This window comes from Lepidochelys olivacea (genome assembly GCF_965140295.1).
Source record: "Lepidochelys olivacea isolate rLepOli2 genome assembly, chromosome: 1".
In the NCBI taxonomy this organism is placed as follows: domain Eukaryota; kingdom Metazoa; phylum Chordata; order Testudines; family Cheloniidae; genus Lepidochelys; species Lepidochelys olivacea.
Window position 1 is genome coordinate 111,905,368 of NC_140411.1, and position 15,793 is coordinate 111,921,160.

The 15,793-nt window shown below is 45.8% G+C and overlaps 1 protein-coding gene across 2 annotated transcripts in view; it reads right to left on the minus strand.

Moving 5' to 3' along the window:
- Positions 1-15,381, minus strand: part of TUBGCP3 (tubulin gamma complex component 3) — a 121,181-nt gene extending 105,800 nt beyond the window's left edge. The window contains exons 1-3 of one of the 2 annotated variants that reach the window (XM_084631504.1): positions 15,171-15,381; positions 4,679-4,786; positions 746-813 (exon numbers count right to left, since the gene is read on the minus strand). In XM_084631504.1, the coding sequence (XP_084487630.1) occupies positions 746-813; positions 4,679-4,786; positions 15,171-15,246 (252 nt within the window). In that variant the 5' untranslated portion in view covers positions 15,247-15,381. The remainder of the gene's footprint in view (positions 1-745; positions 814-4,678; positions 4,787-15,170) is intronic. The other variant, XM_084631503.1, reaches the window with a different exon arrangement.
- Between the last annotated feature and the right edge of the window lie 412 nt (positions 15,382-15,793).

Here is a 15,793-nt window from a genome sequence, read left to right on the forward strand (position 1 = left end):
ATCCACAAATAAAAAAAGGTTGAAAAGCACTGATCAACTACACTGGAAATTTTAATCCTGCATATTAGTTTTTGACAACTAAAAATAACCCTATATTATTTCTCCCTATCACACTATACAAAACAGATGACTTAAGATACTGTCTTATTAGCTATCTCAGTTTCACTGAGATTTTCATCAAACATGACAGATGTGCAAGTTTGAGAATTCAGGACACATTTAAAGTATTGATTTCTTTCCATCTCGTCTAAAGTTCTAGCCTAAAGCTTTCCCTTCTTCTGATACATAGACTCTACAGATCACCTTCTATTGTCAGAAAAGACTGACATACACTGCTCTTTGGTAAGTGCTTGTGTGTTAGCAGAACTCTCAAAGTCAGCAAAACCCTTAACCTTCAACATGAAAACCTCAGATCACTTAAATACTCAAAATAAGAGGACTGCTTAACTTCTAATCAATACATCGATACACTTCAGGACACATTATCCTAAAAATAAGTGGCAGTGAGATAATCCTTCAATTTTACACATAAAAAAGTAAACACTTCTATTTTTGCAAAGCTACTTCCTTCCCATAAAATGTCCTTTATGCAGTAATACGCAAACCAAAAGACTGCTGATATTTTTCAATTTTATTTTAATCCGAGCTAGTTTCTTACATTTTGAACAATAGGAAATTTAACAGCAAGTCCAGAAGGAACACATTGTAAGACTGAAATTATTGGTAAAGCCACACATTACTATACCTGCGAATGGAGTTTTCTGTAAAGTTCTGAAAACAAAGCAGCATCCGCTTCCCTTCTTTGTCGCACAACTGTTAAGAGGAAAATGCTTCTTAGGGTATGAAACTAAAGAAGTCAATTATAGTAACAACATTATTTTGTATTGATACATTTGTGCAATTTGTGGGGTGGGAGGAAAGCAAGAGGATAAAGAGACAGTTCACTTCCCATACACATGCACTCCTTGGCCTCCAAGGGTACATCTACAGAATAATCAAACACCTGCAGCTGGCCCAGACTCCAGCCTGAGCCCGAACATCTACACACCAATTTTTAGCTCCACAGCCCAAGCCCAGATCAGCTGATCCTGGACAGCAGTGTCCATGCCGCTGGTCTTTTACTCCAGTGAAGACATATCCCCAGACTGCAGGCAAAGGTCCTAAGAGTTATTCTATTTTTTTCTGCAAAATGGCATCTAGCAAAGATCATCTATTCACTTCACAATCACTATACAGGTGTTAAATGACAATGACTTTAGGTCCATACCAGTTGGGCCATAAGTAAGCAAGCCACTGACAGAGATAAAGTTGTATTCCATTACAATTCTGAGGTGTTATAGCTCTTCCTGATTATCTAAAACATTCTACTAATAAATATAGGTAAGGACTCGCCTATACAGTAACTCCTCATGTAACATCCTGGTTATGTTATTGAAAAATGCAACTTTAAGCAAAACAATGTTAAGTGAATCCAATTTCCCCGTAAGAATTAATGGGAATATGGGGGGTTAGATTCCAGTGAAATGTTTTTCGCTAGACAAAAGACATTATATACATATACAATTTAAAATTTATACAAACAATTTAATACTGTATTCACCAATGATGATTGTGAAGCTTTGTTGAGGCAGGGGCATACCAGGGTCAGGGCACAGGGGCTTGCCCCACTCTACCGGGCATTCCAGCTGTGGAGAGGGGTCAGGATGCGGGGGCTTGTCCCATTCCGACCACCTGGCACTCTTTCTTGGGAACAGGGTGGGGGTTGCCTGCTCCCCGGCTGGAAAGCTGGGTGGGCAGAATGGGGGAAGCCCCTGTGCCTCCACCCCGCTCCCCAGCGGGAGCACTGGGCGGGCAGAACGGAGCAAGCCCCTTTGGCCCGACCCTGCTCCCTGGCTGGAATGCCCGGCAGGCAGAGCCGGGGGTGGGGACCAAACAACATTATAAGGGAACATTGCAGGATTTTAAAAGAGTATGTTCTCTAATGGGTCAGCAACCTAATAACGAAACAACATTAACCAGGACGACGTTAAGAGAGGAGTTACTGTACAGCGACACTCCAGAAAATATTAAGTCAAATCAACTAAATGTAAGAAGTAAACACACAAGTTAAAACCGCATGTGGATGTTTTTATTCAAGAGTAATGTGGTCTTAGCATGCACTGACTTTGCACCTTTAGTTGAGTCACCTTAACTTTCCTGAATGTTCCTATATAGACCTGGCCTCACATTTATTAAATTGTACTTATGCTCTCATGACTTATGTGTCTCCACTTCGAAGTGTCTTAATTTTTTTTTTATATCAATTGCCTAAGTATGAGATTCACAAAAGCCAGTAAGCTGAGTAGGGAGCTGCCTAAGCTAGCCAGTAGGAAGTGCTGGGGAGAAGGTGGTGGTTGTCCGTTTATACTCTATAGCCCACTGGTTAGCACACTCCGAGTTCAAATCCCCACTCTGCCTGATGTCCTTATGTGAAGCAGGGACTTGAACCCAGGTCTTTCATATCCCAGATGAATGCCCAAACCCCTGGTCCAGTGGGCATTCTGGGAGGAGAGTGAGTCAGTCACACTCAAAGCTTTTTTACTTTTTAAATAATCAATCATTGGAGCAGGGACTGGAATTTGGGTGTCCAGCATGAGTTCACTGATCACTGGGTTACAGTCACTCATTCGGTCTCTGGTCCAATAAATATTTAAATATTTTATACAAAGTGGAACAGCTTCATATGGAGGGTTGGACAGACCCACCCCCCGCGCAGAATATCCAATACCCCAATAGTTAGGGTGCTTATCTGGGATGAAGGAGACATGGGTTCAAGTCTACACCTGGCAGAGAGGTATTTGGAACCACCATCTCTACATCCTGGGTAAGTGTTCTCACCTCTGGGCTATTGGGTATAAAGGGGGTGGTGTGGGAGAGAGAACTACATCACCACCAGTTCTGTGCTGTGTGTGGAGGTTGATCCAGTTGGCAGCCTCTGAGCATCCTATTGGATCAGGCCCTGGAGGCAGGATGATGTGGGAAGGCCTAGTTTGAGGAAGCGACCAGGATTTAGGCACAAGTTAGACACTGAGCAGTTCAGTACTGTCAGAACTTAGACAACTTTGTGCAAGCCCACCAACAGAAATTTAGATGAGTAATGGGATTTTCATAGAATATAGAATATCAGGGCTGGAATGGACCTTAGGAGGTCATCTAGTCCAACCCACTGCTCAAAGCAGGACCAATCCCCAACTAAATCATCCCAGCCAGAGCTCTGTCAAGCCTGACCTTAAAAACCTCTAAGGAAGGAGATTCTACCACCTCCCTAGGTAACGCATTCCAGTGTCTATGATTCTATGAAAAGCAAAATCATCATTCCCATTCTACATATGAGAAAAGTAAGGCACAGAGAAGTAAAGTGATTTGCCCAACATCACACAGAAAGTGAAGAGCATAGGTGGAAATAGTTTGGCATAGTACTTCAATACATCAGAAGAACGTACCTTAGTCTCAGTCATCTAACTAGTTAAACAGGAAAGCTTTCTCCAGGAAATTGGAGTTTTGTCTTAAGCTTTAAAGTGGTCATTTGAAAGAGCAAGAGCACATTACAGTAAAAATAGTCAGACTCCAAATCAAGCAATAATCTACAGAAACCTTTACAGAATAATAAAAATAAAAATGTGTCAAACACTCTACATGCCAGTATTAAAAGCTACCGATAAAGACATTTTTGCAACTAAAGTCACTTCCTGCACCACAATTCTTAAGTGAGAGTTAATAAGAAGGATATAACCCACTACTTCTTTTCATGAGGGCTCACTCAACCCACAAAATCAGGGGAGGGGGACAAGGTGGGGAGAAATGGAAAGAGTAAGTTTATAAACTCTTGGTGTCAAATCTACTGCATAATCAGCTGTGTATGCTGCATTATGTAACGATGACCAAACTACATAGAAAACCTTCAGTGCTGAAGGTCCATACTGAAGAATATTTGTGCTTTGAAAATTTGAGTTGGAGAATTCTGAAATTCTTCTTTGGAGAAGGCAATATGAACTCTAACCAAGATATTCTTTAAGAGGAGTTCTAACCGACGATGTATGTTAATCCTGATCCAATATAATAGGTTTACGCTTAATAGCTCTGAATATCTACCAACTGGGAGGTTTACATGTAATTAAAATATTCCCTCACACAGCTTGCTCACACATTTTACTATGAACTCAAGAATCTGTAGAGAGCAAGTACGCTTTTTTTTTTTTTTTTTGCAGAGGGATGTACTGCATCCCTACTGCTTTCATACTACATTTGGTGCTCTTGTATCAAAGCACAGAAAGTGCAATAGAACAGAGTATATCTAATTTTGTAGTTAAAAAAAGTGTATTTTGTATCTGAGGGGTGTGTGTTTTTGTAGTTAAAAAAAGTGTATTTTGTATCTGAGGGGTGTGTGTGTGTGTGTGTAAGTAAGTAAAACTCACTTTGGCATTTCCTGACTTTAAAAATTGCATGTTAAGAGTCAAATTTAAGGTTTATGGTGAACAAGTTTCACCCTTATTACTTATAGAACTAGTTTCTGGTATTTGGAGTGGTATTTTAAAACACACTTAGAATATTGTTACAATTTTCACCCTCAACAAAACAATGATTCATTTTAAAATTATTCAGATCTAAATTACTGAAGATGAAAGGAAGCCAGACATACGTTCTTTCTTGATTTTCTCCGCAACAAGAAATTCATCTCTTTCAACAGTAGGAGCAAAGTTGCTTCCAATAACTCTCACCGCATATTGAAACTGCTGGGCTACATCAGCTGAAAGAGGGAGGGGGAAAAAAATTAGTTAAGCCAACTTTTAAAATGAAGAAAAAATAAATAAGAGCTGCCATGTTACTAAGTGATTAAGTCAAATAAAAATGCAAAAAATGTAGACGTTTCAGATGAGAGATCAAATATGATAGTGACTAGATCAAATCTTTCCCCTAATACTACCTTGCACTGATATTTTGTCCTGTAAGCTCTTATGCAGAAACAGTCAGGCACTTTAAGAGCACAAATCCAATCATGGAAGTAAACTACAACTTAAAAGTGCTGGCACCTCCTTCTGTCAGCATATTTCTTAGCATCTTGCTTCATGCGGCAAACATCAGTACTACCTACAAACATGAACAGTTCAGTCAATAACATGTCTTTAGTATGGGTCAATATTCACACAAACACAAAAACGAGGGGACATAATCTCCTTTCTCCTCCCCAGTCTAAGCATTCTTCAAGTCTGAATTCCAGGCTCCCCAAGAGCAGATTTGAATCAAACTGGAGATTTACTGAAGTCAAACTACAGAATTCCATGGTAATAACATAACATACTGATTAGTAAAACTGCAAGAGATCTGCTTTAACTCTCACACCATGTTTATTCATTAGTTTTGACAAATCAATTAAACCTACTTAATTTTGGTAGGGTGAAAAAGTATCTTTCAGTTTCTTAAACTGTTATGTGCAAGGACCAAGTACTTTACCCCAGTTACTTTCTACCAAAAAAATTAAAAGTACGCCTCCAGTTCAATTTAAAACCTACAAAATCCAACTAGTCAGCAATCAATTTCATTATGATCACAATAAACTTATCATATGCTTATTTTAGGAATAAATTTAATAGTGGAGGCACTTAAGTATAGCAGCATGCTAATCAAATGGCAGATAAGGGCAAGGCGTAGAAAAGCCACTAAACAAAGACTGAGCTCATCTCAAATTGGCAATGGAAGACAATGAACCAGAGCAATTAACGATCAGCATCTCTGAATGCTAGATGTTGATCAAGGTTAAACAAACACTAACAAAGGAAGAAGCAGCTTAATCCTCAATTTTTCCACCCACAAGAAGCAACCCAGAAGCGGGTACCATCTGAGTTGCAGAAAGGAAAAACCCAGCAAAATTCCACAGGCACTAGGATTCAGCTTAAGGGAGGAAGACTACATTCTCCTCTCCTTCTGCCCTAGCACTACCTCTCAAATACCACTTATCCAACCCCAACCACTCTCCAAGGATCTTTGCAGCAAGCTCAAATGAGAGGGCTATAGAATTTGAGCAAGTCCTGAAATGCAATAGCTGGTGGATTTGAGGTCCCAGGTGGAAAAGTCTGACAAACTGTATTATAGAACACTGCCATCATATTATTTGAACTTTTGTGTAAGTATTCAGATATTACTAGTTGTTATGACAGGTTTGGCTCTGTATATGTGCAGAGTTACATAAAGGTCTTCACTTTATGCTTTTGCAAATATATTTGTAAGTCACAGAAGTTGAGCTACAGCCATATCTTAAAACAAAAAAAAATTGTTTCAAAAGCTTTTGAGGGTGTTAAAGTACTAGGTAAATCATCGCATTTTCATAAATTCAAGCACTTAAGAGCAGGTACATCAAAAATCTTCCACTGGCCATGCACACCACATTTTTACTATTATAAATAAATGCATGTTTTAATTACAATACCTTAACTCTGAAATGGTAAGTGAATGGAAAGTAAATGAATGGTAAGTGTACTACTTTGTTATCTAGAGATACTTTTAAGAGAGATATGAGAGAGCAGTCAGTCAATATCTCAAAGCTTGCCTCTCTTACCAGCAGAAGTTGGTCCAATAAAAGTTGGTCCACCCACCTTCTCTCTCTAATACCCTGGGACTGACACAGCTATACCACCACTACACATCCCCCTCATTACCGGCAGTAGAACTTTTGTTACAGCACCTATTTGAGAGGGAGTTGCATATAATCACTGTCCTAATAGACTGTATAATATGGTATGGCACCACTATGGTATGTGGACATGCATTTGAAGCTGATCAATGCAATTTCTATTTTTCAAATCTATTGCATTTATATTTTGAGTTTACCAGTAAAAATAACATTTAGTTTGGTCACAGTTAATGGTGTATGTGTGTTACTATTACAAACACATTCCTTTGTAGCAAGTAAAACCATATTGCTTTCTGTGTGTCTAAGAAATTGCTGTTATTTCAGAATTAAACATTTTGCTGTCTGTGCCCTTGAAAACTGCCTCTGCATCAGCCAATGTATAGTCTACCTATGTTTCTAGTTCTGTGGTGCAATATGACTTTGCTGTGCAGATTATGGGACAAAAGACATGGAAGCAAAAGTTTCTGAACAGTTATTTTGAAATCTTATCCGTATTCAATCTAACAACAAAATTTAAAAACAAATCCTCACCAGTGAGAGACTTAACCCTAAAGAGGATATTTTGGGTTATCCTGACTTGGAGAGACCATCTGTTTCCAAAATGATAATTCAGTCTCCTTATCCATTTAGTCCTTGCTCTCTGCTAAGACTGAATCAATGAACTTTTGGCCCCTCCTTTAATAATTCAAGACTAATCTTCAAAATTTGAGACTTTTCTTAAGATTTATATTGGACCTGCAGTTATACAATCGCTTTGAACCAAAATGGTTTACCTATCCAACCAAGATTTCAAAGTCCTTGATTTGCAAGAGACTCACTTTCTGTGGGAGCGCTTTTGGTGTCACACTCCTGACTTCACGTACAGAACAAGTAAGATGGCATACAGAAGTCATAAGAATTAAAGATATATTTTGCAGTAAGATGTCCAATAGCAACACACACAGGAAGTTTATTACATAAGCAGATGTCCCCCATGAGACATTAGATGGGCTTAAAAATAGATGTGTACACATGATACACACATTGCATAAACATGTAAACAAGTGCAACTGCTATGCAACACTGCCATCTTGATCTGCCTAATAGATGAGAAGGATGAAATTGTTTATGGAAGATGTGATTTAATTTTCAGTGTTCTGATGTGAGCTCTTTATCCAGAGGAAACAGAAGACTCCAAATTCTAAAAATTATGAATAGAAACACAGCAGAATAATGCTATTAATTATAAGCGACTATATTTACCAAATACATAAAAAACAGTGTGAAAAGCTTGCTACATTCAGAGGAGGGGAAACAAACAAACAAAAATCAATAATTCAAGATCTATAAAATCTTAATTTGAGTTGCCTAAAGTAGATTCTTATGTTCCATCTGCAAATGCAAATTTCTGATGCTTAGTAGACAATGTCCTTTATGCATGCATCTATTCCTCCCCTCCCCCTCCACACTGTGATCTATCAGAACTGTATGATGCAGTTTTCATGTTCCATTTCAAAGCCTAAAAGGAGCTTTAAACAAAGCACATGTGAAAAGTGTAGAAAAACTAAAGAGGAAAGGAGGGAGAATCCTTAGTGGGCAAAAACAAGGAAAAATAGTAAGAAATGGTGTAATTTAAAAGGGAGGAAAATCGGAGACAAATACAAGAATTTAATTATACTGGCTAGATAATTTTTATTTCCAGATAAGCCTGATAAACTGGAGGACAGCCTTCCGGAACATTCCTTTTATTAATAAGCAACTGATCTGCTTCAGTGCACTTCCCAAAGTTAGTAATATCAGACAACTCTCACACCTTTCAAGAGACTATAGCTATTGGAAGAGAAAGTCTTGCTTCTTATGCTGATCGATACGAGCAGTTCCAGATCGCCAGAGAAGCGGGGCAAGCCGGAACAAAACGGGTGGAGGGAGGAGAGAGAAACAACCCTGGTTGCAGTTGGAGCGGATACCAGAAGGGACACCCTCAGACCACACCCTACTACCGGGGGCAGCCCAAGACCCCAACTACACACCAAGGAATACTCCAGACACCTTATCATCCTGCCACACCATTCTCCAGCAACCCACCTCGCCCTAGTGACCCGTCAGCTGGACGATGTTTTAAATGTAACGAGCCGCAGCATGTGACGGCCAACTGCCCCAAGAACCCCAACAGACTACAGTTCATTGCACCGGAATCACACCAGAGGTCCTCAGGCCCAGATACCTCCCAGATACCCTCGGAGTGGAGGGAAACTGCGAGTTTGGGCGGGAAGAAGGTCACCGCGAGGAGGGACACCGGAGCACAAGTGTCGGCTATCCATGCTTCCTTAGTGGACCCCAATTTAATTGACCCAGAGATCCAAGTGACAATTCAACCCTTCAAGTCCAACTCTTTCAATTTGCCTACAGACAAGCTGCCTGTCCAGTACAAGGGTTGGTCAGGAACGTGGACTTTTGCAGTCTATGATGATTATCCCATCCCCATGCTGTTGGAGGAAGACTTGGCCAATCATATGAAGCTAGCCAAGAGGGCAGGAATGGTCACCCGCAGCCAGGCTAAGCAAGCCGTCCCACCTAGCTCTGTTCTGGAAACTTCTACCAGGACCCGGTCAGAGGTGATGGACCTGGACCCCATGCCAACGTCTGCATCAGCAGTAGTGGATCCAGTCCCAGAGACCCAGACAGAGCCACTCCCAGAACTGGAACTGGCGGAACAACCAGCACCAGACCCATTGCCAGTACTGAATCCAGTATTTGCAACCCCAACACCAGAGGGCCCCACTGAACCTGAACCGGCAGCAGCCGATAACCCGACACAAGAGGCTCAGCTGGAGCCTGAACCCCAACATAGTGCACCAGCGGAGAGCGGTTCACAGTCAACGGAAACAGCCCCATCCCCTACATCGCTTCCAGAGGACCAAACCTAGGTCCACAATCCAATGAGGAACTGATGTCTCCAGCATCAAGGGAACAGTTCCAGTCCGAACAGGAAGCAGATGAAAGCCTCCAGAGAGCTTGGACGGCGACCCAGAGCAACCCACCGCCTCTCAGCTCTTCTAATCGATCCAGGTTTGTTGTAGAAAGAGGACTTTTATACAAGGAAATTTTCTGGTGGACACCAGGAAGACTGGAATCCTCAGGGACAGTTGGTAGTTCCAACTAAGTACCGGGTCAAGCTCTTGAGCTTAGCCCACGATCATCCTAGTGGCCATGCTGGGGTGAACAGGACCAAAGACCGGTTGGGGAGGTCACTCCGCTGGGAGAGAATGGGCAAGGATGTTTCTACCCATGTCCGGTCTTGTAAGGTATGCCAAAGAGCTAGAAAACCCCAAGACCAGGTCAAAGCCCCTCTCCAGCCACTCCCCATCGTTGAGGTTCCATTTCAGCGAGTAGCTGTAGATATTCTGGGTCCTTTTCCAAAAAAGACACCCAGAGGAAAGCAGTACATACTGACTTTCATGGATTTTGCCACCCGATAGCCAGAAACAGTAGCTCTAAGCAACACCAGGGCTAAAAGTGCATGCCAGGCACTAACAGACATTTTTGCCAGGGTAGGTTGGCCCTCTGACATCCTCACAGATGCAGGAACTAATTTCCTGGCAGGAACTATGGAAAGCCTTTGGGAAGCTCACGGGGTGAATCACTTGGTTGCCACCCCTTACCATCATCAAACAAATGGCCTGGTGGAGAAATTTAATGGAACTTTAGGGGCCATGATACATAAATTCGTAAATGAGCACTCCAATGATTGGGACCTAGCGTTGCAGCAGTTGCTCTTTGCCTACAGCGCTGTACCACATCCCAATTTAGGGTTTTCACCATTAGAACTTGCATATGGCCACGAGGTTAAGGGGCCGTTACAGTTGGTGAAGCAGCAATGGGAGAGGTTTACACCTTCTCCCGGAACTAACATTCTGGACTTTGTACGCAACCTACAAAACACCCTCCGAACCTCTAAAGCCCTTTTATTCCAGAGAATTAAAGGTTTGTCAGTTTACAGCCCAAGGAGGAGATGACGCTGAGTGGCCTGAAGGTGTCTACTATGAAGGGAAAAGCGCTGGTGGCGTGGAAGAGGTGAACCTCTCCATGACCCTTGGGTGTATGCAGCGACAGCAGATCAAGGAGCTGCGCATTAGCTACGTGCCAACATTCTCAGCCACCCCAGGACTGACTGAAAGGGCATACCACTCCATTGACACAGGTAATGCTCACCCAATTAAAGTCCAACCTTACTGGGTGTCTCCTCAACCTAAAACAGCTATAGAACGGGAGATCCAGGATATGCTACAGATGGGGGTAATCCGCCCCTCTGGCAGTGCACGGGTATCTCCAGTGGTTCTAGTTCCCAAACCAGATGGGGAGATACAGCATTTAGCTTATGGTAGTCCACGCAAAAACGTAACTCGCCCAGACAACTATCCAATGCCACGCACAGATGAACTATTGGAGAAACTGGGACGGGCCCAGTTCATATCTACCTTGGACTTAACCAAGGGGTACTGGCAGGTACTGCTACATGAATCCACCAAGAAGAAAGGTCAGCCTTCACCACACATCTCGGGCTGTATGAATTTAACGTACTCCCTTTCAGGCTGCGGAATGCACCCGCCACCATCCAAAGACTTATAGATGGATTGGGAGAAGTCGCCTACCTTGACGATGTGGCCATATTTTCGGATTCCTGGGCAGAACACCTGGAACATCTACAAAAAGTCTTCGAGAGCATAAGGGAGGCAGGACTAACTGTTCAGGCTAAGAAGTGTCAAATAGGCCTAACAGAGTGACTTACCTTGGACACCAGGTGAGTCAAGGAACTATCAACCCCCGACAGACCCCAATGTGGACGCTATCCAAAAGTGGCCTGTCCCAAAGTCAAAGAAACAGGTCCAATCCTTCTTAGGCTTGGCCAGATATTATAGGAGATTTGTACCACAATACAGCCAAATAGCTGCCCCACTGACAGACCTAACCAAAAAGAAACAGCCAAATGCCATTCAGTGGACTGAAGAGTGTCAGAAGGCCTTTAACCAGCTTAAAGCGACACTCATGTCTGACCCTGTACTAAGGGCCCCAGACTTTGACAAACCGTTCCTAGTAACCACAGATGCGTCCGAATGTGGTGTGGGAGCAGTTTTAATGCAGGAAGGACTGGATCAAGAATTCCATCCTGTAGTGTTTCTCAGCAAGAAGCTGTCTGAGAGGGAAAGCAACTGGTCAGTCAGTGAAAAAGAATGTTACGCCATCGTCTACGCTCTGGAAAAGCTACGCCCATATGTTTGGGGACGGCGTTTCCACTTGCAAACCAACCATGCTGCACTACAGTGGCTTCATACCGCCACGGGAAATAACAAAAAACTTATTCAGTGGAGTTTCGCTCTCCAAGATTTTGATTTCGACATCCAACACATGCAGGAGCTTCTAACAAAGTGGCTGATGCGCTTTCCCGTGAAAGTTTCCCAGAATCAACTGGTTAAAATCGTCCTTGAGATGTGGAAAATATTGTTAGTCTTTATATACACCCTGAGTGTCACAGTTATACCAACCTAACCCTCCTGGTGTAGAAAGCACTATATCAACAGAAGAGCTTCTCCCACCGACATAATCCACCTGTGCGAGAGGCGGTGGCTAACTACACCGACAGGAAAAGCTTTCCTGTCAGCACAGTAGCGTCTTCACTGAAGCACTATACCAGCACAGCTGCACCACTGCAGGGTTTTAGGTGTAGACATGCCCTAAGCAGCTGCAGACAAGGCAGGGACTCAGCCTCTAGCAGCAACTAAGTACTTAGTACTACTGATTAAAGCCTGGGGGCAGCCACACAAATCTGTGTAAGTGAGATTGGGTCGCATGTGGCCCAACTAGCACACAGCTGTGGCCCAGCTCAGTTGTGCGCTGAAGGCCAGCCCACGTGGCTGGGTCCGGGTTCCCAGCTGCCCAGCACAGTAGGATCCGAGCTGCCCCACCATCCAGCGCAGCAGGGTTGGGGTCCGGTCGGGGCTGCCGGCCAGCCCCACATGGCAGGGGGTCCGGGGCGGGGCCTGGGCTGCCGCTGCCCGGCCACTCAGCTCCTGCGGCCCAGGTAACACACTGTGGGTCGCATAAGTAAGTTGAGAACCACAGGTCTAAGCCAGAGGTGGGCAAACTATGGCCCACGGGACCATCCTGCCCAGTCCCTGAGCTCCCGGCCAGGAAGGCTCACCCCCATCCCCACCCTGGCCGTCTTCCCTCCCCCGCAGCAAAGCCGCCACACGGGCAGTGAGGCTTGCACCCTCCCACCTCCCAGGCTTTCAAATAAGCCTGTCCTGCCGCTCTGAGTGGCATGGTAAGGGTAAGGGGGGGGGGGGTTAGATAAGGGACAGGGGTCCCGGGGGGGGGAGGGGAGTTAGGAGACGGGGGAGGGGTTGGATAGGGTCCTGGGGGGGTGGTGTGGTTAGGGGCAGGGGATCCCAGGAGGGAGTAGTCAGGGAACAAGGAGCAAGGGGGGTTGGATGGGTCGGGAGTTCTGAGGGGAGCATTCAGGGGGTGTGAAGTGGGAGGGGGCAGATAGGGGGCGGGAGCCAGGCTGTTTGCGGAGGCACAGCCTTCCCTACCCAGCCCTCCATACCGTTTCGCAACCCTGATGTGGCCCTTGGGCCAAGAAGTTTGCCCACCCCTGGTCTAAGCCCTTATAAAACCTCATTCAGCTGATGGAAGAATTGCTTGACAGGATAGGAGCAAAGAAGAGCGTATGTGATGGGGAAGGTAGGAAAATGAGGACAGGGAATTGATGGAGAGGGTTGGAAGTGCTCTCCTTATATATTTCTAGGAACCAAAAGAGAGAGAAAAGAGGTATGTCCTTCCCCATAGAAGAAGAGAGTAATGAGCCACCCCATGCCCCATCTTCCAGGGGGGAGCATCTCTCTCCAGAAAGCAGCTTTTTCTTTTAAGGCCACGTCTATACTAGAGAGCTTACAGCAGCACAGCCCTATCGATGCAGTTGCACCACGGTAAGGTCTCTCATGTAGTCACTCTATGCTGATGGGAGAGAGCTCTCCCATCGACATAATTAAACAACCCGCAACGAGCAGCGGTAGCTACGTCAGCGGGAGATGCTGTCCACACTGGCAGTGTCTTTTTTTCTTCCCATACCCCTGAGCGACATAAACTATACCAACAAAAGAGGTAGTGTAGACATAGCCTAAGAATCAGCAAGAGACAGGGGACTTCAAAATTTTACACCTACAGGCCAAGGCTCTGTATGCTGCCAGGAAGCACCTAGCCCCAGGGAGCACAGCCTTTCAGCTGGGTGTCTAGCCAGCAGGCAGCTAGCCCATCACTCCAGCCCAGAGCTGGCTGTTGCCAGACCCAGCACAGGCCATCGGCAGGGCAGAGCTAAGCTACAGGAGCGGGCTAACACAGCAGGGTGAACATTCTCACAGAAGAGGTAAGTGGGACACACCTTCAAGGCAACCCCCAGGGCAAAAGCCAAGCACACAGCAGTTGACAGCGTTTTATGGCTGTCCTCAGGCTCTGAGCAGCAGAATTAAACTAAGCCCTGGTCTACACTACACGTCACTATAAGTACATCACTCAGCAACATGGAAAATACACCCCTGTGCAATGCAGTTATACTGATCTAACCCTGAGCGTAGACACTGCTATGTTGACAGGAGGCCTTCTCCCATTGACATAACTACAGCCTCTCAAGTTGGTCTACACTATTGCTTAAATCGATGTAACTTACATCGCTCAGAGGTATGAAAGACATCCTTCCTAAGCGATGTAAGTTACATCGACCTAGTGCCGGTGTGTTCAGCATTTATGTCGGCAGAAGACACTCCCCCGCCAACACAGCTTCCGCTTCTTGCGGTGGTGGCGGCGTAAGAAGCTTGCCGACGACGGGATCTCTCAGGAGTAGTGTAGGCTTGCCCTCAGGGAGGTGGAGCACTTACACCGACTGAGGAGAGTCTTCACTGAGCGCTAAAGCAGCACTGCTCCAGTGCTGTAAGTGTAGACAAGTCTTAAGTATTTTGCTGCTGTTGCTAAAGGCTGAATCCCTGCCTTGGCTGCAGCTGCTTGGAGGGAGAGCAGGAGACTGAGACACTCCCGGGTGTCCCCTTTTCCCCAACTACCACAGCAGCAGGCAAATGGAAGTTTCGCTCTCTCCCCTGGGGAAAGTGGGGTCTCTCTCCTCCCACTTCTGGCGCCTCGAAACACACAGGGCGAGCACGTCCCACCCTCTCCATCTATTTTCCCTGGTCTCCTTCTCCTCCCCTTCCCCAGGGCCATGGCACGGAGCAGGCTCTCAGCCGCCGCCCCACCCCTCTCCCTTGGGGCAGGGTCTCCATCAGCCGGCCCACGCCTGCCTGCCGCTCAGGGCGGGCACGGCCCCGCTACTCCAGTGAGGAGCAAGCTGACAGCAGCAGCCGCCCCACCCAGAGCAGGGGGCCTGGGTTTCAGCCGCGGGACGCCGCGCGAGGCGGCTCCCCGTTGGGCTCGCGCTGTCCCGCGAGCTCCCGGGCGGGGGGAGAGGGGGGGCTGTTACCTTCGCTCTTGCCCAGGATGCGGCAGCACAGGTTCTGTAGCAGAACGTTGGGGGATTTCTGATCCGGACACGCCATCCTCACCCCGGGGCGTGGGCGGGGAACCTCCCTCTGCAACAGCCCCCGCGCGCGCGCCCTGCGCCTCACAGCCTAACAGCCGCCGCCTCTCATTACCTAGGGCGCCATTTTAACAGAACCCGCGGAAAGCAGCAAGCGCCCACAATGCCCTTGTGCGCTGGGCGACCCGGAGCGCGCAGCGCCGAACACCGCCCGCTCTCCTCACACAGCCCCGGCGGAGAGGTTCCGGGGCACAAAGTGACCGCCGGTCCTCTCAGCCAGATACTGACCCCAGACCCACACGTAGAGCCCGTTACCATCGCAGGGGGCGGCTAGGATTAGCACAAAAATCAGGACAGGAATATGCAGATCTCCCTGCCCCCGTCCCCTCGGTGCTGACGACAGGTTTTTTGTTTGTTTGTTTGTTTGTTTTTTTGGGGGGGGGTCTACAAGGCCCCTGCCAGACCCAAGACTCTCCTGCTCCTGCCATGGTGACACCCCAGCAGTGTTTCAGGCTGTCACCCGACCTGCTCTATGTCGTCACCAGCCTCACGACCACCCAACGATG